Genomic DNA, 25,928 nt, shown 5'->3' with positions numbered 1-25,928 from the left:
GCCTGCCTGCTTGCTGCCATACTCCCTGCCTTGATAGTCAAGGTTTAACCTTGGAAACTGTAAGCAAGCCTTTAATTAAATGCCTCCTTTTCTAAGCTGTCTTTGTTATGGTGTGGTGTTTCTTCCCAGCAATAGAAATAAGGCAACTGCTCTTCTTGCTGGCTAAATAGGACACTTCCAGTATCCCACCGTCGCATAGGGGGCTGCAAGGCCAGCCTTGTACGGGCTCCTCCACGTACTTAGTTGAGTAGCTACTTTCAAATCTTATGCCCAGATTGGATGGGCCAAGCTCCACATGGGAGCCGGGCTGGAATGCAACCTTTTTGCTCCCTCTGTCTTCCGTGGTGGTTTACACAGTGTCTTAAGTGAGTGAGGGCTGAATAGGTCTTAGTTTCTATTGCTGCAACTTAGCACTGGACCAAAATAAAAAATTTGGAGAGAAAAGGGTTTATTTGGCTTACATTTCAGCATTGCCGTTCATCACTGAAGGAAGTCATAGGACAGGAACTCTACCTGGGCAGGATCCTGGAGACAGGAGCTGATGTTGAGGCCAAAGAATTACCAGTCCAGGGATGGACCCACCAGCTGTGGGCTGAGCCCTCCTCCACTGATCAGTAATTGAGGAAAATGCCTTGCAGCTGATCTCGTGGAGACATTTCCTCAAGTGAGGCTTCTGTTAAGTTGACACACAAAACCAGCCAGTACAAATAGGAATGGCCCCATAGACTTATAGATTCGAATGCTTGGTCACCAGGGAGTGGCACTATTAGGAGGTATGGCCTTGTTGGAGTAGGTGTGGCCTTGTTGGAGGAAGTGTGTCACCGGGGTGGGCTTTGAGGTCACTAAAGCTCAGATCAGGCCTACTGGCTCACTGTCTCTTCCTGCTGGCTGCTGATCCAGATATAGAACTCTCAGCTCCTTCTCCAGCACCATATCTGCCTGCATGCCACCATGCTTCCTGCCATGACGATAATGGACTAGACCTCTGAAATTTAAGCCAACCCCAAGTAAATGCTTTTTTTAAAGAATGCCATGGTCATGGTGTCTCTTCACAACAATAGAACACTAAGATAGCTTCATGTTTTCTCCTCCACCTTCTCTTCCTCTCCTCTTTCTCTGAAAAAAAAAAAAAAAAAAACTGCCTACACTTGCTTCCCACTGACTTATTCCCTTCCCTTTGCCCTGGGACAGACAGGATTCTGTGAGAAAGAAATAAATTAAATAAGTAAATAACTCTCCAGTTTCTAAACTACATTCCTGTATTTTTTCCTCATCTCCCAAGAAAAACTTGTGTATTGCACTATGGAAAAGTGGCCTGCAATCTTCTCTGTCCCCACTGAGCCCCGAGGCAGGTCTTGTTTTCATCCTGCTCAAAAGTTATAGCAACCGGGAATTGGGGAAGGGCACACCTTGGCCACTTCCTCTTTGTGAAGAGGGGAGACTTGTAGGTTATAACTCAGTGGCAATGCTCCAGCCCCGACACCACAAGGCAGAGGGAGCTACGGAAAGAAAGGTGCCAGCTGTGGAGTCCGCTGTCTGAAGTCCCAGCTCCTGGAAAGCGTAGGTGCTGTAATCACCCTCTGCTGAAGACCTGCCTGGCTACACAGCAAGATCCACGCTTGCCAGGGGACATAGCAAAACTCAGCCAGATGGGGGAGAGGAAGAGAGGGAGAGAGGATAAGGAAGGTGGGAAAGGGGGAGAAAAGGGAATCAAAGGAGAGATTGAAGCTTGAGGCAAAAGCAGAAGAGACTGGCAGAGGTGGGGTGGGAGGGAGATGGCTGCCTTAGAAGGACCACGTCTTACCTGGCTCCACCTTTCCTCCCCTGGAGCGGGGATTATATCAAATACGCTTGACGGGATACACACCAAATTGTGCTTCCAGAAGTCCTAAGGCCTTTTCCGTTTCTTTACAGCCTCAAACAAAATCCCATTTCTGCTACAGTGGCTGATATATATATATATATATATATATATATATATATATATATATATATATATATATATATATACATACTCACCAGCAACTTGCAGCTCCTCGTGCTTCTGCACTCCCTGGGCCAAATTTAATCAAAGAGAACAGATTAGCAACCCTCTTCCCTACAAAGGACTCTTTCCTGTGACCAGCTAATTTGGATGCAGGGGAACTCCCAGGGATATAGCGACATAAGTCTGAAATTGAAAAGGGATCCAAATTCAACCACATACTTTCCATTCCTCTGCAGCAATGACAGTAATAAATGCCAAAGAGTGAGAGAGGGAGGGTGGGGGTGGGGAGAAGGAAAGGGAGGAAAGAGAGAGGAAGGGAGGGAGGGGAGAAAGGGGAAGAGAGGGGGAAGGGAGAGAGAGAGAGGAAAGAGAAGAAGGGAGGGAGGGTGGGGGGAGGAGAAAAGAGGGGGAAGGGAGAGAGGAAAGAAAGAAGAAGGGAGGGAAAGTGAGGAGAGGGGAAAGGAGGGGAAGAGAGAGAGGAAGGAAAGAAGAAAGGAGGGAGGGAAGAGAGGGGAAGAGAGGGGGAGAGAGAGGAAAGAAGAGAGGGAGAGGAAGAGGGGAAGGGGGAAGAAGGAAGGAGAAAGGGGAGAGGATAGCAGGAAAGAGGGGGAGAAGGAGGAGAAAAGAAAGGGAAGAGATAAAGAGGGGAGGAGATGGGAGAGGAGAGGAGCGGGGGGGGGGGGGTGATAAACAACATTCACCCTGATGGTCTATGTACACAGGTGTGGTCCTAGCCCCTCTTCCCACTCCACAGACCTCACCTGCTTTATTTCCTCTTACTCCCTGTACAGCGAGACCTTTGAACCGTCTTCCCTGAACCTCCCGGTCTGGGATCTTCTTTGTCATCTAGTAGGGCATCTAGTTGTCAAGCCCACTGAGGGGTCATGGGAACTAACAATCCTCACTTGGTCTCCAGCTCTGACTCTGAGTCCTATGAGAGGGAACCGCGTTCTGATGTTCTTGGGGGCTCAAAGCGGGTTCTTGGGGTCTCCCTACGCCCCTCACCCTGGCCATTTTGCACTGTGACTTGGTACCAACTCCTGACAAGAGATAAATCCACCCCTTCCATCACTGCAGAATTAGGTTTGGTCATGTGCACCAGGGCCAGTGGGACACGGCAGAGATGGTACCTGAGGCACCCTGGTTCAAGCAACGGAACAGAGCCCAGGTGGGTACCAACGGACAGGTCACACCCCAGGAGACACCAGACAACGCTGGACACAGTTTGAGGAGCCTTCCTAATCACATAGAAAAGACCAGCAACCCAGTGCCTGTGGGTAAAGGGAGAATCAGGACACAGGCTGGTTGAGCGGATGGTTTCAGAATAGCCGTGCAGGGCAAGGGGCATCTTTGGTTTCAGGAACTCCATGGCCTTTGAATATGCATTTCCTTTGGTTGCAGACATGGGTTCTGTTAGATCAAGATGAATGGGGATAACATGAAAATAAAAGAGAGAAGCCAGACCTCTACAGGGTGCCCTCTATCAGAACAGGACAGGAGTGAAGACTGTGCACCAAGGTGTGATGTGTGCGTGTGTGTGTACACATGTGTGAGCGTGTGTGTGTGTGTGTGTGTGTGTACGTGTGTGTGCTCGTGTGTGTGAAGGTTTTATAGAGCATAAAAGGGAACTTTGGGGGTGAAAGATTCCATCTACAGATCTGTCCCCTGCAGCCTCAAGGTTGTAAATACCAGTGAGGTTAGCATGTTGATCTCAGAAGCTGCTCGTGCTAACCGCCTGCCAAAGATGATAGTAGCATGTCAACGTTGCTGTCCCGAGATTCTCGGCTCACCTGAGACTTTTAGGTCATTAGCCCTTTATGTTGACCTCTGTAGGCCCAGAGATTTGACTTCAAAGGACACTCCAGATTCAGAAATGACCAGCCAAAGTTGGGATGCACCAGAGGCCTGTGTTTGGAGGTGGGTCAAGAATCACATAAAGTCTCAGCGTTCAGACAGAGCCGGGAGTACCCAGTTATGTCCACGGAGCCTAGATAAGTATTGTTCACGATCTGAAAATCCCGTACTATACACAAAACTTCCCCCACCACACTGCACTGGTCTCCCAGGTGAGTGTGTACACACACCTGGGCACACTCGCAGGCTTGCCCACGCAGGTCCAGGTTCAACAAGCACAACAGTGCTCGTGTGGCCAAGGCACTATTGGTGAGTTACCCACCAGGGACCAGCACCCTGACCAAGTGTTATGGGGGCAGACTCTGAGGGACAAGCTGGGCTGCACAAGTTTCCCTTGGGGTCCTCACACATGAACCCCTCAGGCAGAGTGTTTATGAGACACCCTCCTCCTGAGGCTCACGCGAAGAACAGACAGGCCACTTCTGGAAGAGAGGGGCACTACCCACGCTGGGCAGATCCAGATCTAGAGACTGGGAATGGCTCGTCTCCCCGCAGGACTCTGGAATACAGTAACTGGTGACAAAGGATGACATTCTATACTGTCCATCTTTGCCTTGTCTTGCCACACTATTCCTGGGGCCCAAGAAAAGATCCCCTATGTATGGGAGACATCTCCATGTGCTGAACTTCATAGCCAGCCTGGGGTCTCTTTACCTCCAGCCATTAGATGTCATTCCCACTTCTGCACCATTGTGCTGGAGGACTTTATGCCCACACCCAGGGGACCTGCCCCCTCCATGCTAATGGGCCCATTCACCAGCCCTAAAATCATCTCTCCTCCTTCTCCAGGTGGAGTCCTTGCTCACTCTCCTCTAGGAAGGGGATCTCTTGACTCTGGCTGTCTGAACCCTCTTGGAATTTCCTTTGTTTGCCCTCCAAGCGCCTGCGTGTCAATATAATTGTCTGTCTCCCCCCATGTCTATTGTCAGTTTATTTTGACAAATTCAATTACCGAAACTTCAAAGGGGACGGGAAAGTCCCCTTCCGCACTCACTGCTAGCTTCTGCTCCGTGCATCAGAACATTGACAAGACCAAACATGCAATTATGTGTTTTTCCTGGGCAAGATCTCATTATCCAGTTTATGCTGTTGAGAGAAGTGGTGTTGGACTTGAATTGACATGCTCAATTATTTCATTTTTACTCTAATAAGACATAATTAGGGGCTGGAGAGGTGGCTCAGAGATTAAGAGCACCGTGGCCTCATGATCACCGGTTACTCCAGGCGCCATCTTCTGGCCTCCTTGGGCATTGCATCCACAGTGTACTTTCCCACAGGCGCCATCTCCTGGCCTCCTCGGGCACTGTAGTCGCAGTGTACTTAAAGGCATAAAATAAACAAACAAATCTTAAAAATACACACTTGGGCTGAAGAGCACTTGTTCTTGCAGAGAGCCTGGGTTCGATCCCCACATGGGAACTCACAACTATCCATAATTCCAGTTCCAGGGGATCAGATGCCTTCCCGGGCACCAGGCACACACGCGATGGTTGGGGAACATTATTTTCAGGTGTGTGACTTTTGTTTACTCTGCCTTTGTCTAACTCTGTGAAGCTGTGTTACTGCACCTGTCTAAAACACCTGATTGGTCTAATAAAGAGCTGAACGGCCAATAGCAAGGCAGAAGCAAGGACAGGCAGGGCTGGCAGGCAGAGAGGATAAAAGGAGAACCAAGAACAAGGAGAGGCCAGACACACAGCGACACAGCAAGCCATGGAGGAAGAAGTAAAGAAAAGTCTACAGAAATAGAGAAAGATAAAAGCCCAGAGGCCAAAGGTAGTTGGGAGAATTTAGGTTAAGAAAATCGGGCAAGAAACAAGCCAAGCTAAGGCTGGGCATTCATAACTAAGAAAAAGTCTCTATGTGTGTGATTTATTTGGACCTGGGTGACAATTCCCCCTAAAAAGCCAAAAGAGTAAAATACCTCACACAATATTTTGGCATTCCATTTTGGGCCTCGAAAATCCACCCGGAGCCTGAGAAAGCTGGGGGGGGGGGGGGGGGCACGGCTCCTTTAAGAATGTGCCTGCTGGCGAGCCCTTGAGCAGCCAGGATGAAAAGTGTAACAAAAAAAAAAAAAAAAAACGAAATAAAAATGCCTGCCACAGCGCCAACATCGGCATTCTAGAGTTCTAGGAAGGTGTAATGCAGTTCTCGGTCATGAACCTCCAAACAGGCTGGCTGCTTCAGGCACGACCTGACCGAGAGTGGGCAGGGCCAGTCCACAGAGCACGAGGAGGATCCAGGCGTAGCTTAACAGTCGAAGGTTTGCCCCAGTGGGGGAAAAAAGGCTGAGATTCGCAGTAAAGGAGGTCCAGATGGAAAATCCTCTAAACAGGTTCCAGTGTGTTTTACAATGTGCATAGGCTTCAGAAAGAAAGAAAATGGGTCTAGGCATTCATAGAGAGAAATAAGTAGATTAAAAATAATAAGGTGTTTAAAAAGACAGTAATGTATTATAAAAGGAAAAAGCCATGTAAAGATGGTAAATACACAGGTTGGCTGAATCCTGTATGTTATTGTGTTGATTTTGAATTTTTGTATATGGATATAAATTTAAAGTTATTTTTGTTACACTATATGTGTGTGTGTTTCTACTCTTCTCTAAAGGGTTTTTTGTATACTGATACCAATTTAAGGTTATCTTTGTTACAACATATTTTCTATGTCTTTGCTCTTGTTTAAGGTATTGCACCTATGCAGTTCATTTAAAAATCTAAAATTCTAGTTTTTAAAAGCTTTGGGTGACTGTCCAGGCAGTCAGATGTCTCTGTCATTTCTAGAGTTTTTAGAAGTCATTTGCAATGCACTTTTTGTTTATTTAAATAATATTATATCCTCTGGTGCTTTTGATGGAGTTGAAGACTAGATAGCTATAGTTGCAGTTTTTCTTAGATATGATAGCAGGTAAGTTAGGTATAAAATTTTGGAATTCCTGAGATAGGATAGATTATGGAGTATTTTCTTTAAATTTACCAGACACAAAAGAATTGGAATTTAGTACACTCTGAATGAAATCTTTACTTGATAATTGTTCTTTTTGTACATGGTCTTACTATGTTAAAGTTAAAAATTTTCATTTTTGTTCAGAAAGAAAAAGAGGAAAATGTTGGGGAATATTCTTTTCAGGTGTGTGACTTTTGTTTACACTGCATCTCTCTATGAAGCTGTGTCACTGTGCCTGTCTAAAACACCTGCTGGTCTAATAAAGAGATGAACGGCCCATAGTGAGGCAGGAGCAAGGATAGGTGGGGCTGGCAGGCAGAGAGGATAAATAGAAGGAGAACCAAGAACAAGGAGCAGAGAACAAGGAGAGGAGGACACCAGGGACCAGCCATCCAGTTACCCAGCAAGTCACAGAGAAAGAAGTAAAGAAAGGCATGCAGAAACAGAGAAAGATAAAAACCCAGAGGCAAAAGGATAATTTAGGTTCAGAAAATCTGGCAAGAAACAAGCCAAGCTAGGTCTCAGTGTTCATAACTAAGAATAAGCCTCTGTGTTTGATTTATTTGGGAGCTGGGTGGTGGTCCCCCCAAAAAGTCAAAAGAGCAAAATATCCCACACAACACATGATACACATACATCCATACAGATAAAACACCCATACACATAAAATAAGTAATTCCAGGAAAATTTAATATACAATTATAAATAAATGTCAGACAACTTAGGTGGATCCCCTTCTCTGAAGACTTAGCTATAAAAATATTTGAAAACCAAAGCATCGTTATAGGGCTGGGCACGTAGCTCAGTTGGTAGAATGCTGTCCTGGGAGGCACAGTGCCCCAAGTTTGACCCCCAGCAGCGTAAAGGAGGCATGGAAGTATATATCTGAAGTTCTACCACCTCTGAGGTGGAGGCAGGGATATCAGACATTCAAACTCATTCTTGTCTATGAAGCAAGTTCAAGGCTGTCGGAGCCCTGTGGATCCAACACAGATTTCCTAACTCTGCTGGAACGGAGTCGTGAGGAATAATCAGACACAGCTTACACGGTCATCATGGAAAGGCCAGCCCTCTCTTTATTCTCCAAATATCTTATATATCCACACCAATGGGGGGGGGGGGGGACACATCAGGCTGTTTCCTAGGCAACCAGGTGCCTGGGCTCAGGTCAAGTCCGCATCTAGTAGTCAGGTAGGCCATGAATTAGCATCTCTATAAGACATCCTCCAAATTACAAAGGAAGGGAAGCACCAAACCTCCTGGCCAGTTTCAATCAACACCTCTCCTCAGGAGATCTACATTTCTAACAAAAGAAACTAGGAGCAGCACATCCTGGGTATTGTTAAGGTAGAGACAGTTTGTCTGCTGAGCTACCTGATCAGCTCAGACCGGGCTAATGGCTTTTGTGCCATACCTAAATATGGGCCTACACAAGGCCAGCCTCGAACACCTGAAATCCTGTCTTTAAAAAAACTATCCAGGCATGGTAGCTCATGCAAACACTAGAGAGGATGAGGCAGGGGGATTGCTACCAGTTTGAGGCTAGCTTGGGCCATATAGTGTGATCCAGGTTAATCTGGGTCAAAGTGAAGCCCTGTTTCAACAGTAAAGAAAGAAAGGAAAGGAGGGAGGGAGGAAGGAGGAAGGGAGGGAGGAATTCCTAATGCACCATGGGTAACTGGGCTGTGTGCGGGAGACCAAGTTTGCCTACATTTATCACAACACACCATTAAAACTATTGTCTTATTATTGCTTATTGTTGTTAGTCTCGTAACCTCCCTAGTTTATGAATTAAATCTTGCCATGCATGTGTATGAATCAGAGTAACATAACATACATAGGGTTGGGACTGCCTGAGACTTCAGGCACACAGGGTGGAGTGGTGCCTTACCATCCCTCTGGGTGAGGTGGCTTCTGTACCGCTGTCACTAGAATTCAGTTGGTAAAACTAATCTGAAGGGCTGGGCTGTCTCTCGATGTCTAACGCAACACAGGGCACACTTAACACCTGCTTCCAAACACCGGCTCCTGTTGGTGCAGGATGTCCCCGCTTCCGGAGTCTCCTAAAACAGAATTATTGTATGTATCACCATTGTAACCATGAACACCATCACAGATGTGTGAGCACAGCTATGGAGTCTCATCTTTGATTGGGAATCAGTCACCTTCACAATCTAGAATCTATTTATATTTATTAGGTGTCCAACGAAACCTCAGACAATATTCTGATTCTCCCAAATTTATTACAGTGGTCAGCTGGAAAAATTCTCTGATCATAGACCTTCCTGCTTTCAAATATTCCTACCTAACCTATTCATTGGCGCTTCAGAAATGTCCATTGCAGTTCAGGGACTGGCCACCAGAGAGAAACAGAGTTCCAACTTGAGAAGGGAGCGCCCCTCCTAGTTGGCAGAGGCGAATTAGGTCTGCACCCCTGCCCTACTCCCCAGGAGCTGCAGTTGAGATTGTCTAGACAAGCGATGCGTGTGGTGGATGACAATTACTAGAAGCTCATTAATTTCCTAAAGTAAGAGCGGTTTTCTCTTATTTATGTTTATTGAACAAACTTTGAGTGCCATGCACAAGAAGAAAGCAAGCTTGCTGGAGTTGCACAAAGAATTCTTTTGGGAGTCTCCGTTCCCTTATAAGCACACATCGTTCTTTCAAAAATAAAACACTTACACACCTATAAAATCCAGGCTCCTTCCTAGCTCCAAAGCTGCAGAGAGGAATGCGCACAGCCAGTGCCGCGTCAAAGCTTCACACTCTCAGGAAAAGCAGAGGCCAAAGAGCCACAGAGTAGATCTTAAGTAATGTCAGCAGCTGGCTCCCAGGAAGTCCCAGCAGGACTGAGAGGAAGGGATGTCCCAGATCACTTGTCTAGTAGTTAAGGGAAAGGGCAGAAGTCACACCAACAAAGAGTGCCTGGAAGTAGCTGCTCTAGATAGCAAAGGCAGAGGCCATAAATCAGACGCAGGGATAACCAAAGATGCCCCGGCGGGCACAGAATACACGAGCCCCACTGAGCCAGTTCTCCAGGGCCCATGGGGCTAAAACGTCAAAATCTGTCTTCTTCTAGCTCTGAATCCAGGCATCCAAAGTCAGCGTGTTGGCTGTGTTGATTTCTGCTGAGAGCTTCGCTCTTTGGCTTGTGAAGGAACTGGTGCCCACATCTGCCTGCGGCCAAGTTGTGCACACATCTCCGACCTGTGGGTGAGGGCTCACCATGTGGGCACATTTGATTTTCATCTCCTGAAAACCCGGCCGAGGTGTGGACCTGGTCTGTGCCTCCAGAGTTCCTGGGTTGGATGCCTACATTCTCTCTCTAATTCTCCTCTAGAATATGCCTCCCCTTCCCCACCTCCACCAACCCAAAGGCCACCTTCCAGGCAGCCTCACCTTGGACTGGAACTCCTGTGTCTTCTCTGCAGCCCCATCGTACTCTTCCAGAATATTCTCCCCTGTGTTATAGTTATTTGTACACATGTCTTGTCGCCGATATCACGCTGAGTCGTTGTAACTGTTGCTTACAAGGCTGTATTTCTTTCTTTGGTAACCTCATAGGAGGCTGCAAACAATAACCAACATGTGTTAGCCAGCTGTCCATTATCAAAGAGTCTATACTGTGCCCAGCAGGCTTGCCTAGCTTGATTCCTGGCGGTGTGGTCTTGGGCACATTCCTAGCTGCTCTGTGCTTTGGTTTCTTTGTGGATAACATGAGAATGAGAACAATACTGACCTACTTTAGCTCTGTAAGAAAATAAGTTAGCACGTGTGCATGTCCCTAAGAAACTGTCTGACACTTGGTAAATATCAGCATTTTTCCTTCTGAAGGCAGAGTTCTGCTCAAGTCTAGGAAAGGGCCATTCGATGCTGCAATTACGGACTTTTGCCAGCAGGAGGCGCGTGGTGCGCGGAGATTGTGATCAAATCTCTCCGAGCTGGAGGCTTGTGAAGGCGAGACTAGAGGTGCACTTAGAAACATCTAGAAAACTTGTCAATGTAAAGGTCCCTCTAAGAGGGCGTTTGTCAAGGGCTCTACCTACCACTGTTCAGAAAGAGCAAGGAACCACTGTGGTGGGGAGGTGAAGGGTGGGAGTGGAAGGACACACTGGGCAGGGGAGGAAGGGGGAGGGTCTGCAGCTGGGAGGCGCATGATTCTAGGCCACATCACATGGTCGGGATCCGGTCCTCGTGCTGCCGCTCGGCCAAAGCATTCATCTCTTATCCCCTGGGACCCAAACATCCCTGGTCTGTTCCCAGCCTCCCCCACCATACTGCCGTCTCTGGGTCTTCTCCCAGTGGGCCTCCTCCAGGAAGCCCTTCCAGACCTCTCTAGAGCACTCAGCCTCTCTCCGTGGTCTCTCTCCAGTCAGCTACCCTCTCCAGTCTCTGTAGAGCACAGAGCCCGCGCGATTCCTAGCCTCTGCCGCCGTCAGTCTAGCTAATCTCTTACCCACTCCACTCGTTCACAGACAGAAACTGCGTGTATTAAAAACAACAAACAAACAAACTGCTGTGTGCCAGGCTGGCTCTGGAAACTGAAGGAGAGGACCCAGTCCTCGACCTTGTGGGACACACTATCCAGGGCAAGCGTGCCAATGTGACTTTAGAAACAACACTGCCCACACATTTCTATAAACAAAGAAGCAGGAATATTTTGAGTCGCAAGAAAGGGACAATCACTCTTCACCTACCTCCCTAAATTGTCTCCCAATTGGTCCCTCATGGTTTCTTTTCCTTTCACGAGAAATTAAAGTCTCACAAAAGATGTGATTCAGAAAACTGGCTGTCTCTGATAGGAGCAAGACGACGGAGGAGAGAAGACAGACATCCAATTCACAGGTGCTAGGAGTCAGCGTCAGGGGAGGCTGAGTGATGCCACTGGGCTCACAGCCAGACCCGAGGATCCTGAGGATCCTGCAGCACCCCTCGTTCCGCGGCACCCCTCGGTCTGCGGCACCCCTTATGTCCTCTGCAGTCAGGGCACCAGCCAGAGCCCTCCTCGTGTTTATCCTGTAGTTCAAGGTGGCATAAGAAGAGGGAGAACATGACTTCTTGTCAGGAGCCATTTTCCCAAAAAGTATAGTGGGGACCATTGTCCTGGAGATGTTTGCAGAGAGCCCCAAACCCCAACTGTATTGAGAACTGTTTGTTGGCAGAGCCCACCCCACACCCAACTATCTTGAGAGCTATCTGTTAGCGAAACCTGCCCCACATTCCAACTATCTAGAGAACTGTTTGTGGTTGGAATCACAAAAGGAACGATTCCTCTTGCATAGAGAACTAGGTGTGTCAACTCGTGACCTCGTGACCCACAACTCGTGACCTGCCCTTGCCATGCCGCTGCTCCCCAAACCCCTCTTCACTTAAGAAGGGGGAAGATTGGGGTTCTGACTGTTGCTCAGAGACTGGAACTGGTGGTGTTTAATAACAACAATGTCTGTCATTGTGCTCTTACTGGAATTGACCTGATGATATTTGTAACTGCTTATAGATGTTGGAAAAGGTTTGACACACGCTGTAAAATGTTTGGGTTTAATGCATATGTTAAGAATTTTTGGATCCCTTTACACTGTCCTAATTTTTGGCAGGCAGCACTCGTAATCTTATGTTGGAGTAGACATTTAGGAAGGGGGAAGGCCAGACTAAAAGGTGAATACTGGATTTGGAAGGTGCCCTTTCTTCTTGTCCGGAGATGGAGTTTTTGGTGCCCAAATTATATCTTTACTCAACCTATACATGATATCTTTTATTTGAGGAGCTCCTAACAGTCTTTTCATTAATGATTCTCACAGAGGCCCAACGACGGGAGTTAGTGTGGAACCCTCCCCTGAACAGCACATCATATAGAGGTTGTACAGGCCAGCTCAACATGGCATGGTGCCAGGAGATGAGGATAGCCCTCCACATAGCCTAAGACAGGGAAACCTGCGGTCAAAGACCTGCTTACTTTAGGTCTTGCTAGATGCCTTTTATTTGAGGAGCTCCAAGGATGGGCGACTTGTGGCAGGACCTCCCCCAACCTAAGACAGGGCCCTGGGAACCCTAGGACGGGTAAGGGGGAAAAGACCTGGTCCCTGTTGTTCTTTTTAAAAAAATGCTGCAAGATCCCTGTGGCAGTAGGCAGCAGAAATGCTGTAGGTCCCAAATGGTGGCGGGCCATGTGGTGGCAGACAGCGGGCCCTGGGAGCAGCCAGTCCTAGGCAGAAATGGCTGCCGGTCCCAGAGCTGCGGCCCGAGCGGTGACAGCGGGCCATGTGGCGGCAGACAGCAGGCCCTGGGAGCAGCCAGTCCCAGGCAGAGACAGCTGCTGGTCCCAGAGCAGTGGTGGCGGGCCATGTGGCAGCAGGCAGTGGGCCCCAGGCAGAGTCGGCTGCTGGTCCCAGAGCAATGGCTGGTTCCAGGCAGGGAGACACATGGCAGGCGGGCAGAAGACAGAAACATGGATAGACACGACATATAGGGTGAGGTTAAATGTTTATTCAGGGGGTTATGGAGGAGGAAGGGTGAAGGGGGGGACAGAGAGAGAAGGAGAGAGAGAGAGAGAGAGAGAGAGAGAGAGAGAGAGAGAGAAGAGAAGAGGAGAGGAGAAAGAGACAGAGAAGGGGGGAAGAGAGAAGTGGGGAGAGAGGCAGAAGCAAAGCTGCCTCTCCAAGAGGAAGATGGAAAAGAACGAGCTCAGGCCAGAAGCTGAAGATCAGCCTGCCTCAGCGGATGGGGAGGGGAATGGGTGTGGCTTGTCTCTTAAAGGGACCAAAACCATAACATTCCCAGGTCTTCCTTATAATAAAAAGCACAGACGTCAAGGAAGCAGAAAAGGAAGGGCCCAAGATGGCAGCGGGCAGGTCAGAGGTAATGAAAGTGGGCGTGGCTTGTCCCTTAAAGCGACAGGAACGCACAACAGTCCCCACTCGACCTAAGACAGGGGCCCTCAGTGCAGGCCATCATTAAGGCCAAAATCAAAAATATAAATAAAAAATAATAACTATGGTACTCATAAGGCACCCCTCTGTTCCCAGGAGAGGAAGATTGCTCCACCACTCGAGAGGAAAGGCTCTCCTTGTCCCAGTCCCTTCTCCTTTAGATCTGACAACATGGTTGAACTCTGACCTGGTGCCCTCCACTTGATAGCTGCCGGCCCTTATAAAAGGAAGGGGGATATGTCAGGAGCCATTTTCCCCAAAAAGTATTGCAGGGACCATTGTCCTGGAGATGTTTGCAGAGAGCCCCACACCCCAACTGTATTGAGAACTGTTTGTTGGCAGAGCCCACCCCACACCCAACTATCTTGAGAGCTATCTGTTAGCAGAACCTGCCCCACATTCCAACTATCTAGAGAACTGTTTGTAGTTAGAATCACAAAAGGAACGATTCCGCTTGCATAGAGAACACTAGGTGTGTCTACTCGCGACCTCATGACCGACTCATGACCATTACTGCCCCAGCAAGATCCCTTCCTGCCCTTGCCATGTCCCTGCCCCCATCCCAAGCCAAATTCCTCATCCAAGGGCTATATAAGCTGCTGCCATTACGCTAATAAACGGAGGCCTTGACAACAGATCTTGCTTGGCCTCGTTCCTCTTTCCCACCCATGTCTTTTCAGATAGCGCCTCTTCGGGACCCTGGAATAACTTACCCACCAGGCGGGTTACAACCCTGGAATAACTGACCCGCTGGGCGGTTACAACTTCTGTCTTCCTGTGAACCCGAAAGCCATTCCCTCCAGAGCCTCTGTTTAGGGCAATGGAACCAAACCGCAGCTCAGCCTGCCCCTCCCCCCAGGTGGCAAATCAGCTTCTTAGCAAAGAGCAGAGAGTGAGGACAGTGAGAGTTCAGTGAACCTTCCAAACTCACTTCATAAAGGTAGCAAGCAACAGCTGGACACGGTAGTACACACCTTTAGTCCCAGCATAGGAGGCAGAGGCAGGCTGATATCTGAGTTCAAGGCCAGCCTGGTCCACAGAATGAGTTCCAGGGGAGTCAGGGTCACACAGAGAAACCCTGTCTAGACAAACCAAGATAGATAGATAGATAGATAGATAGATAGATAGATAGATAGATAGATAGGCAGATAGATAGATAGATAGATAGGCAGATAGATAGATAGATAGATAGATAGATAGATAGATAGATAGATAGAGGTGTGCTATCCTTTATCTCTCGTGGGAGAAAGATTAAGTCATCAGTCTGAAGGAACACATAAACGGAGCTCCAAAGCAAGCACTGAGTAAGGACAGCAGGTGGCGACACCCTGGCTCAGACCCCAGGAAAAGAATGACAGCTAACAATGCAGCGGCCGTGACACCACCAAGTCACCTGACCACGCTGTGTGCTACACACACACACATTACGGTATGTGGTGTAGTATGCAATTGGAGCCCATATGAGTATTTAAGATCAGAATTGAAGAACCTGTGAAGGCCAATGATCAAGGGAAATGAGGATCTTGGCAAATCGTAGCCAAGGAAGCTGACATAGCTTGTGATTTGTTGTTGTGGGTGCTTCTGACCTGGTACACACGTGACACTTCTTCATCCACCCCCAAGCAGACATCCATGACCTGTCCAAGTGCTAGGGTCTCATCCATCAACATTCTGATTTAGGCTAACTCCCTGCCGGCTGTGTAGGAGGACCGAGAGCTTCCTAAGTGTTGTTTGGACACACTTTGCATAGATGATCTGATAGGGTTGTTCACTGAGTCACCTGGGTACTTAGGACACTGTGAGGACAACATCCAAAAAGGAACCATTGAACATAAACAAAAATGCCACAAAAGCAACGAGGAATCAACCTGAGAAATTCTTCCCAACAGATCGGCCTAAAAGTGTTCACCTGTCCCAAGCAGCACAGGCAAGCCAGATGCAGCCAACCACATGGAACTCATTATTTCCCCAGAGTTCACCTTAGCAGGGATCCATCGACTACTATCCCAATGAGGCCCTGGACAGTGGGTCACTCAGACCGTGAGAAACTCAGGGACCTGGTCCTGACACCACCAAATTATTTGCATAGAGTGGAGTACGATGAAGTGAAAATAGCAAGGCTGTGGGACCAAGAAGGACGCAGATGCTGCTGTGGGCAGTGGAGAGCTCTGAGAAATTCAGAGTGGCTTCAGAAAAGGAGGGGTGCCTAGGATTACACCGCAACCCTGCCTACCCTAGGGCCTCGCAACCCTGCCTACCCTAGGGCCTCTCTCAAAGCCCCATTCCAGGCTGCCATGGACACCAGTTCATGTCTACACAGGCAGAGCAGAGACCCGGGTAGCTCTGAGGGTCCAGCAGAACCTGCTGCTGCCTGTAGAGGGCAACCTTGTTCTCTCCCTCTCCGAGGTTGCAGGAGGACTCCCTCCCTCTGAGACAACCTCGTTTCCAGCCTTGGGAGGCCTGGCAGTCTAGACAGGTTCTGTTTTTGCACAGCTGTTGGGACTCCTTACAGTGTGGAGCAGAAACAACCGCCCCCGCTGTTTCTCCTCCTGTTGGAATTAAGCTTGTGCAGTTGTGAAGTCTGTGGAAGCCCAAAAATGTAGCCTGTTTCCACCTTGTCAGATGGTCAGAGAGCTTGGAGCTTGCTCAGATTTGATGACAACAATCAGGGCTACACATCCTGACTCGGGATGTTGTTGCGTGGTTCTTTTGACATGAAGGACATGAAGGTGGCCCTTACAGGAAGATCCACTCCATCCTGACAGGTGGTCAGGATATGCAAGCATACTTCTGCTCCTTCTTCTGTAATATAAGAGTACCTGGGGAGTGGCAGCTTTCAGGATGCTTGGTCTAGTGTGGCTTCACTGCCTAAACAACAGAATGCTAATGACTTGATGTCTCAAAGTGTTGAATCAATTAGCTGTTCGAGTTGTCCTTTGTATCATGTTAAGAAGTCTTTTGTTGCCTTCTTCCCCCTTCTTGTAATAAGGTATAAAAGTGTATGGAAAATGAAACACAGGCAATTTCAGTATTCACTGGAACTCCTTCCCAATACCATCCTATGTTTTCTGTTTTATTTTTATTTATTTATTTATTTATTTTGGTTTTTTTCGAGACAGGGTTTCTCTGTGTTTTTATTCGCATCTTTGCCCTCTTTGCTATTTTTCCGATCCCCACACCCCTGCCCTGGCAAGGGGTAATTTTGTTGAGGCTGATCCCTGACAGAAGCCCCGCATCCCAGCAGAATTCTGGGATAACACCGTGACATCTATACAGGGCTTGAAGAAGAAGGCTTCGGTTGCTCACACAGGCAGAAGTCTCTTGGCAAGTGGCTTCTGGTAGCTGAGCCAGGATGGTGGGATGGCGGGACACAGGGGAGAGGAAAGAGGGGAGAGGAAGGGAGAGTGCAGAGAACACAGACTCAGGCACTTAGGGATCTGTTTGAAGCTTCACATCACGGAGACCTGACTGCAGAGGGGCCGCAGAACACAAAGAGGATATGAAAGATGGAGCTGGATTCTCTGGGACAGTGACTCACTCTCTTCAGCCAGCGTCTGTACACACGTCCCCACGCTCCACACACAGCAGACAAACTCAAGCCCAAACCTGAGTAGGGAGGCCTCCGAGAAGGAGTGTGTCTCTCTGGGATCACAGAGCCCCCAAGCAGCGTTTGTCACCTGGGAACACTTCTCTAAGCTCTCTGCTCTCACAGGGAGCATGGCAAGTCCACAGACTGGGGAACGGGAGGGGGAGGGAGAAGGGGATGGTTCAGCAGTTAAGGGTGCATACTATCCTCCAAGAGGACCCAAGTTTGGTTCCCAACCCCAAAGCTCACAAACACCTGTAACTCGAGAGATCTGCTGTACATATAAATAAGAAATAATTGAAAAACTAATTGGTTTTTAAAAGATACGTGATTAAGGTCGGTTTCAACTTACTAACAATGATCCAAATACTTGAATCTAAATACCATGATGTTCCAGGGTGTCTAACCTCAGGTCAGGACATCTATGAATGTGGGCCAACACAAAACCATAAACATACGTAAAATGCTGTAAGTAAGGTGTGTTTTTTTATTGCAACTTTCTTGATAAATGAATTGTGTGTTTCTTGAGCTTGAACATTGTAGATGACAACATGGCCAGAGAAGCTAAAAGGTTGGACATGTGAAACAATCATCTTAGTGTTCAAACTTCAAAGGCTCCAGAGTATCTGTCAATGATAAAAGTGCGTCACAAACTGTTTTGAGGATCCCTTCCCTGGGGAGACACTAATAACAGTCATGTCTATGTTCACAGCCACGTCCGCCTCCACCCTCCTCCCAAGGGTCTAACCACACTCCAAAGTACGATTCCACCAAAGTCCACTCTAGTTGCTAAGAAGTAGGCTGGGCTTCCTCCCAGAGCACGGGTGAAGAACCTACTGCAGCCACTGAGAATTCTCCACCAAGCAGGGGAGATGGCTTTCTCATAGATGGAGCCCCTCCCCCCCCAGCCTAAAGGGTCTACCAACTGCCAAGATCACAGTGCCACTTGCGATTAACGCAGATTTGCATTCCAGTTGCTTGGAGGAGCGGTTGGCCTCTCAGGTGAGAGCCAGTGACTCTCCCCTCCTGGGAGGGAATGTCCACAGTCAATAAGCCTGGAGTCTTCAAGCTGCACAGCTGGTAAGCTAACACCGCAGCAGGGGAGAAAGGAATTGAGAAGTCCAGTGATGTCCAAGAAGTCATGTGACATTTAAATTATCTATCCAGCTGTTGCTTCTGGAAGTGGGACTCAGTGCCTGGCCCCTGTAGCCAAGCTCGGATCCACCAAGCATCAGGTGCAGTCTATAATTAGACGGTAGAGGCCCGCAGGAGCCTCTCACCTTTACCTAAGATGCCTGAGAAGAAGCCTATCTTGCCTGGTGGTTCACTTAGAGCAGACACAGTGCTCTGAGACAGCATCCAAGCACAAAGTTCTCCAGACTTGGACTCAAGGAACTGAGGCTGCAGGCCTTAAGTGTCCTCTGGCTTAAACCCAACTGTACTGCTGGTTTTGTGTGTCAACTTGACACAAGCGAAGAGTCATCAGAGAAGAAGGAGCCTCAGCTGAGGAAGCGCCCCCGTGAGATCCAGCTGTAAGACTTTTTCTCGATTAGTGATCAGTGATGGAGGGGCCCAGTCCATCGTGGGTGGTGCCATCCCTAGGCTGCTGGTCCTGGGTTCTATAAGAAAGAAGGCTGAGCAAGCCAGTAAGCAGCACCCCTCTGTGGCCTCTGCATCAGCTGCTGCCTCCAGGTTTCCCTGTTTGAGTTCCTGCCCTGACTTCCTTCAGTGATGGACTGTGATGTGGAAGTGTAAACTAAATAAACCCTTCCTCCCTGACTTGCTTTTTTGGCCGTAGTGTTTCTGCGCAGCAATAGAAACCCTGACTAAAACACAAACCAAACAGCATCCCTGCATCTCCTGGAGGAGAGGGTGGTGTCATTATGCTTTTAAAAAATTGCTCCAAACCCAATAGGTCCCCAGCTTCAGGGACCACACCACCCAGGTGTCAGTGGTGACCTTTAGTGCCATTTAATGGGTCTGTGTGAATCACATTCGCCTTATCTTGAATCCTGACCCCAGTTAGCTGAGATTTGGCTTTGTAGTTGTACCTAATGGTCCGACTTCCACACCACCAGTCAAACAATGTACTTCAGGGACCCTGCTGTGTGCCGGGCACAGCAAATGCATATGACAAGGGCCCGCATTGAGATGTGTTCCCATATAGAGACAGGTGAGCAGATCATCGCAGGACAAGGAGATGGGTGTTAGAAACAGGATGGGTGCTGGGAAAGCTAAGAGTGAGGTGCCAGGTGAGCCCTGGGAAGTCTGAGAGGCTCCAGCTGGCAGGGGATTGAGTTGAGTTCTGATACGACAATCAGAGTCGGCCACTATAGAGGGGGGTGCTGTCCTAAAAACCATGACACTTTAAAGAACAGCAGGAGAGGCCACCTGACTTGGTGAGTCTCCTGAGGAGGATGAAGACATTCCTACTTTGGATGCAACATTTTATTTAGTCATGAGATTCCTATAAAAAGGGTAAACCTTAAAATATGAAGTGTGGCATATTTGAGAGTCAGTTAAAAACAAACACACACTCTCTGCCCTTCTGCCCTGCAAGCATCCTATCCAGGGCATCTCAGCCCACGAACATCAGGTGTCTCAAAACCAGATGAAGGTCTGCTGCCTCCACTGGAGCCTGCCCCTGCCTCCCTCCCCAGTTGGCTTCTCTTCCAATGCACAGCACATCTTTTCCACCCAAGAGTGAAATGTCATAGTTCTCAGCCCGCCTATGCCCAGCGTCCACACAGCCTAGACCCCTACCGACTTCTGTGCAGGCGCCCGGGGCTTGTTTCCTGTTGCTCACGAGTGTGTGGGTGTCTTCTAGCCCAGAGGTATTTTCCCTGAGCCAACTCACCCCCTAGCGATTAGGGTCTGCAAATAGAACATTCCATCTGGCCTTAACACAAGTGGGAGGCTTGCTGGGGGGTCAATGTGCACAGCTCAACAACTGGGTATTACAGACATGTTAGATTCGGTGTGCAGTGCAGGCTGAGTCTAGTCCTGCACTTTATCCCTTCTGCCGCCCGCTTCTCTGGGCTTCTTTGCTGTCTCTAAGCAAAGTTCAAAGATTTCTGTCTCATTCAAGAGAAGGATGAAAACTAAAATCAGGTAAGGCATGAGGGCAGAAGTGCTTTGAACTCCGAATCTTCTAAAATCCCATGCATCATTCTTATTACAGGAACTCATATGACAGAATAGGTAGCTTCTTGGGGCAATTTCAATACAAGATCAAAATATGAGCAGTAACAAATTTCCAAGCCAGACCCAGCTGAGAGTGTCCATCATCATTTATGGTAATGTGAATGTGTTCGCCTTTGTGGTCGCCAGACAAATACCCAAGGGAAACCACTGGAAAGAATCAAAGATTTGTTTTGGCTCCCAGTCTCAGAGGGTTCAGTCTGCGGTCAGCTGGATCTATTGCTCTCAGGCCTATGAGTCAAGAGCATCATGGCCAAGGGGTAGTTAGTAAGGGGAGAAGGACAAGGGACAGGGAAAAGATGCTCCTCAAAGACACCCCCCCCCCAATGACAATCCTTCTCAAGGCCTCGCCATCCACTGCCTCTCAATAATGTCATGAAGTCAGAAGTCCACTGAAGAGATCAGAGTAGCATAGTGACTGCCTCCACCTGCTAGAGACCAAGCCCTCGGCACCTGAGCCTTTGGGGGACACTTTATATTGAAGCTACGGCATGCATTATAGAATTTCAGGACAGAGAGAGTAGGGCTTTCCACCTTCCATATACTGTGGGGTGAAAGTACAGACGAATCTGGTTCTCTGACTGGCACACGGCAGGTGTTCATCTGTCCAAGAGCGTTCCGATATTGGAAAGGCTGTGACAAGAAAAGCGAACCCAGACAGGTCACACGGCACAGCTGCTCACTGGGTTGCTCTAGGGTCACTAGGCCAGGACCTGGGTGGATTCCTGCCATTCTCTTGGTTTCCCCCGCCAGTGGGTCTCTCCATCCTTACACAGTTTACTTGCTTGGCTTCAAGCTGACCACGATGGGAAGAGAGGAATGGCCCTGGAAATGAATGACACTGTTTTCATGTGTGACAGAGAAGACAGGCAAGCAGGACAATGAGGTAAATAGGTTTGCAAACGGTCTGGAGATGGAAGTGGGACATGTGGAGAAAGGAAAGCCCCAGCAGACAGATTCTGGCCCAGACCTTCCTTCCCCTTGATAGTTGTGGGGTCAACAGGCTGCTTAACATCACTTAGTCTCTTGTTACTTCATCCATCCATGAGCGGGCCTAATACTGTAAGAGTGAAAAGGAAAGAGAGTGAAGGGGTTAGCTTGGCGCATGCCCAGCCGCTTACAGGAAATTTAGCCTCTAAAGGCAGAGCGAAGTTGACCCTTAGGTTGAGGTAGAGCTTGAAAATGATCCAGGTTTGATTGATCATGCCTACACCTCCAGTTACAGGAGAGGCTGATGCTGGAGGATCAGAAACCCATGGCCTGACTAGAATGAGTTCAAGACCAGCCTAATCTCTGAGAGGGATCCAAAAAAAAAAAAAAAAAAACAAAACTATCACAGGCTGGAGTGTAGCTCACTGGTAGAGCTCTTGTCTAGCGTGTGAGGTTCAAAAAATGAGTGTGTAATCACACACGTACACACACACACACACAGAGAGAGAGAGAGAGAGAGAGAGAGAGAGAGAGAGAGAGAGAGAGATACATCGTTTGAAAATGGATAGTAAGAGAGAAAGATCCAGCCAAGTTCAGAGCCTCCGGACCTATTTCGTATGGAGGCTCTGAAACCTGAAAGAGAACTTTGGAGAGCTGAGGGCACCATGCTTTCCACAGAGGGTCTCCAGTGCAGGGAACCCCAAACCTTGCAGAACACTAGAGCTATACTTGTGTGACCTCCAGCCCTAGCAACCAAGGAGGAGGAGCTTTCCACTCGGTCTCCAGACAACCGAAGTGAGTTCTAAATTGCTTTTTTCTTTTGGCCAAGACACCTGGCCCTCAGAACCTGGCACACTGAATCACTGTTACTTCCTTTATGCCAGACCCGCAGTGGGACGAGGGGAGTCCAGATGTCCTGGGTACCTCCCGGAAGACCTCTGCTCCCCTGTAGCCCTGCACCCCTGCCGCGGGCACCTCTAGCACCTGCCTCTCCCTCTCCCGCGCCTTCCCAAAGTCCACACAGTCCAGGCGCTGGCCACACACCGAATCGTTTCCCATGTTTTGGGAGAACGACCCGGCTGCCCCACTGCCGCTGGAAACTCAGTACTGGTGGAGAGACCATGGGCGGAGTTGTTTCCGCACAGCAGGTGTTTGCTACGTCACACGTTCCCTACTTCAATGACTTCTAAAATTTCCCCTCCGGTGACAGCACCGGGGTCTTTGTTGTGAACCACGTTTAACACAGGGTGCTGGGTTTGGGGTTTTCTTTTTTTCTTTTCGTTTTTCTTTTGGTGACATCACTCACTTTAGGTCCCTATGTGTGACAGAAAAGTAAATCCCCTGTGAGTACCCAGCTCTGCCGGCATCTCAGAGGAATGAAGAGAAAAGGGTAGAGGAGGGCTTGGGGGACGGGGAAGAAACGAGAGGGGCTAGAAGAGAGGAAGGGTAGCGCCCTCCAGGCTGTTCAGCAAGCACCAGGGAGAGAGCAAAGCGCCCAAGGGAGGAAGTCCTCCTCTCCCCTTTTTCCTTTCCCTTCCGCTCTCCTGGGTGGAGCTTTCTGGGTATACATACTCTCCCCACTGCGGTGGATACAAATCTGGCGAGTGTACCTCTATCTGTCACCCTCTGTTTGGTTCATAACCCCCCATAGAAGCACTCAGCTATTTGACCAGAATCGCCAGCAGCCCCATGTCTGCTGGGTTTTTTTTTTTGTTTGTTTGTTTGTTTGGTTGGTTGGTTGGTTGGTTTTTTTTTTTTTCTGTATTCTTTATCATCACAGGAGTCTGGGATGAGCTGGACCGGGGATTGAAGTTTGCCCCATCACTAACTTCGTGTTTAAGTGGGTACTTAAGGTGACACCATTGGCAATGGATGGAGTTTCGGTTTATTGGCTTTGTAAACAATTGATAGGAACACTGGGCCCAAGCAGGGCGGTGGTGGCGCAGGCCTTTAATCCCAGCACTTGGGAGGCAGAGGCAGGCGGATCTCTGTGAGTTCGAGACCAGCCTGGTCTACAAGAGCTAGTTCCAGGACAGGCTCCAAAACCACAGCGAAACCTTGTCTCGAAAAACCAAAAAAAAAAAAAAAAAAAAAAAAAACACTAGGCCCAAATTCCTCCTTGTGCTTTTGGATGTAGGGAAACTTCTAGCAGCTCCCATGGTGCTTCCTCGGTGGCCCCATCAGGAACTGGCCATCTGTAGGTTAGGTGTCATGGCGGGCTCTGAGGAGTGCAATGAAAAGGCCAATTATCCCTCCCTAGTGGGGAGTTATTTAACCCTCAGATACAAACAAATAAAAAACAAATAACCAGTTATTTTCCCCAGATGAATCTGAAAAAGCAGAAGGCCACTGCAGTCAGAGTAGGGGGGTTCTAGTCCCCGTGCTCCGTGCTTTGACTCCAAATTTAGCCAATAAAGGCAAGCTCCTATATGAATGCCGTCAGCACCCATCCCTCTGCTTTCCGCTACAGCTTTACGATGCAAGCCGAGCGTGCTAGAATGCATTCCTGCCCATCAGTTTAATCTCTTAAAATGTGCTCTGTGACCCCGGGCTAAGAACGCCCAAAAATGTGTCCACTGTCTTCTTAACGACCCTACACTGGGCTTGCTCAAGAATGTGCTCCTTAAGTGAGCAGGCTCAGGAACGGACCAACCCCAGTGAGAGGATGTCAAAGTGTCTGCTTTGGAGGGTGTCCTGCTCTTGCCTGCTGCGTGAAATAAATACCCCCTCCCCCCCCCCCCCCCCACACACACATACTCTTCAGGCTCGGGCTGAGCTTATTTGGACTTTACACTCACCGCTGTCCCCCGCTACATCTCCCCATCTCCCCCCTTGGTGGCTCAGTAACCTTCAGCAAGTGCTGACAGCCTCAGCCACAGCCGCCCAGGCTTTCCTCTGGCTTGTGTCATTTATGGACAGCGCTGGGTGCTGAGGGAGTGGGAGGTGTCTGGTGGGTGGAAAGGACAGAGGACGGAGTTTTGGAGAGAGCGGTAAAGCTGTCGCCAGGGGCCAGTGCAAAGACTTGCAATGGATGCGATTATCAGTGTTTGCTTTTTAGATAATAGGAATGTGTCCTTAAGACCCAACACACCCATCTATGAAGCTTTTGTTTGTGAAAGATTTGCCTCAGTTTTGTTATCTTTAGGACAGAAGAGCTTCTGGAGTAACAAGACAATGGGTAGCCATCCCCACTTCCCCTCCATAGACACGCGCACAACTACACACGCACACACAAACTCTCACACACATGCCTATGTGCACACGTGATTATGGACACAGGCATGCGCTCATAAGCGTGCAAGCTCACAGACATCCTACCTGCTGGCATGGCCTGCCTCTACCAGATATGAGTATAAAATCTATGATTGAATCTGGCCCGCGAACAGCAGAAGCTAAGAAATCCTGGCCCACGAGGACTGAACCTGGAGTCGGCTCATGAATGACAGCCACTAGAACGTGGCAGATATCATTAGCTCTGTGTGGCCACTGAGGAAGCAGCCGTGGAAGAAAGCCACTGAGAGTCATTCATTCAGACTTCACAGCAGGCTAACGCTGGCCTTTTTAATCTTTCAGGGAAACTTTTATTAATTAAATGGATAAGCGTGTCTCAGCCTTCATCTTCCCAATTGAGAGCCTGTCTGGGGAAGGCTTGGGTCAGCTCCCTGTTGCCTCTGTTTACCTCAGAGTGTGATATGTGGATGGTATGCAGAAGTATTATGAAAGTATTGACTTTAGTTAAGTCTCATGTTATGGCATTCAGAACCCCAAAGCCCTTCCTGGAAAGCACACTAGAAAGCTTCAATTCCATTAAACACACACAAACACATACACACACACACACACACGAAAGCGTCTCTATTCCACTAAAAAGTATGTGTGCAAGCCCCACTCCAAGAAACTCTTAGCATGGACTTGAGCATTGTTCACCTGTTCAAGGCTGGTTCAGCAACACTTGCTATGCTCTGCTTTGAAGTCTGCGCTGGGAGAACACAGTGTATGGTCCAGCCTCTGGGACAGCAGATAAAACCATGCAGCAGGTAATGCCTGCCCACGCCACCTCCTTGCCTACTCTCCTCTCCTCTCTTCTTCCCTGAGGACCTAAAGACCTGAAGGAAACGAACATCGGTCTCATAACCCGAGCCACCTCTCCTAGGATTCCGTCAACCTTTCAGATAGAAGCGTGGCCTTATAGGATGTGTTTCAACATGAGAAGGGCAGCAGTGGGAGGGGGGGATGGACATGGGGCTATAAATGCAGCCCAGAGCTGGGGAGAAGAACCGTTGTGTACAGATGATGCGACCAAGGGGAGGGAGGCCTCGAGCTATTGAACCTGAGTTTTATAGAAAGAAGAGTATTTACATATTTTTAATACTTTCATTCAGTTTCCCTTGAAAAGTTCTAATTTAAGCTCAGTGGGAAATGTGCCACTGTTTAGAGA

The 25,928-nt window shown here is 48.6% G+C and overlaps 1 protein-coding gene across 1 annotated transcript in view; it reads right to left on the bottom strand.

Annotated features, from left to right (window-relative positions):
- Fndc1 (fibronectin type III domain containing 1) overlaps window positions 1-22,549 on the bottom strand; it is a 134,842-nt gene extending 112,293 nt beyond the window's left edge. Inside the window, exon 1 of the mRNA XM_041679991.1 lies at window positions 22,338-22,549. Within this exon, the coding sequence (XP_041535925.1) occupies window positions 22,338-22,549 (212 nt within the window). The remainder of the gene's footprint in view (window positions 1-22,337) is intronic.
- Between the last annotated feature and the right edge of the window lie 3,379 nt (window positions 22,550-25,928).

This window comes from Microtus oregoni, unplaced genomic scaffold (assembly GCF_018167655.1).
Source record: "Microtus oregoni isolate MIOR12 unplaced genomic scaffold, Mior012 000033F_ref0000390, whole genome shotgun sequence".
In the NCBI taxonomy this organism is placed as follows: Eukaryota; Metazoa; Chordata; class Mammalia; order Rodentia; family Cricetidae; genus Microtus; species Microtus oregoni.
The sequence above is the reverse complement of the archived record's forward strand: the minus strand, read 5'-3'. Positions and strand labels throughout refer to the sequence as shown.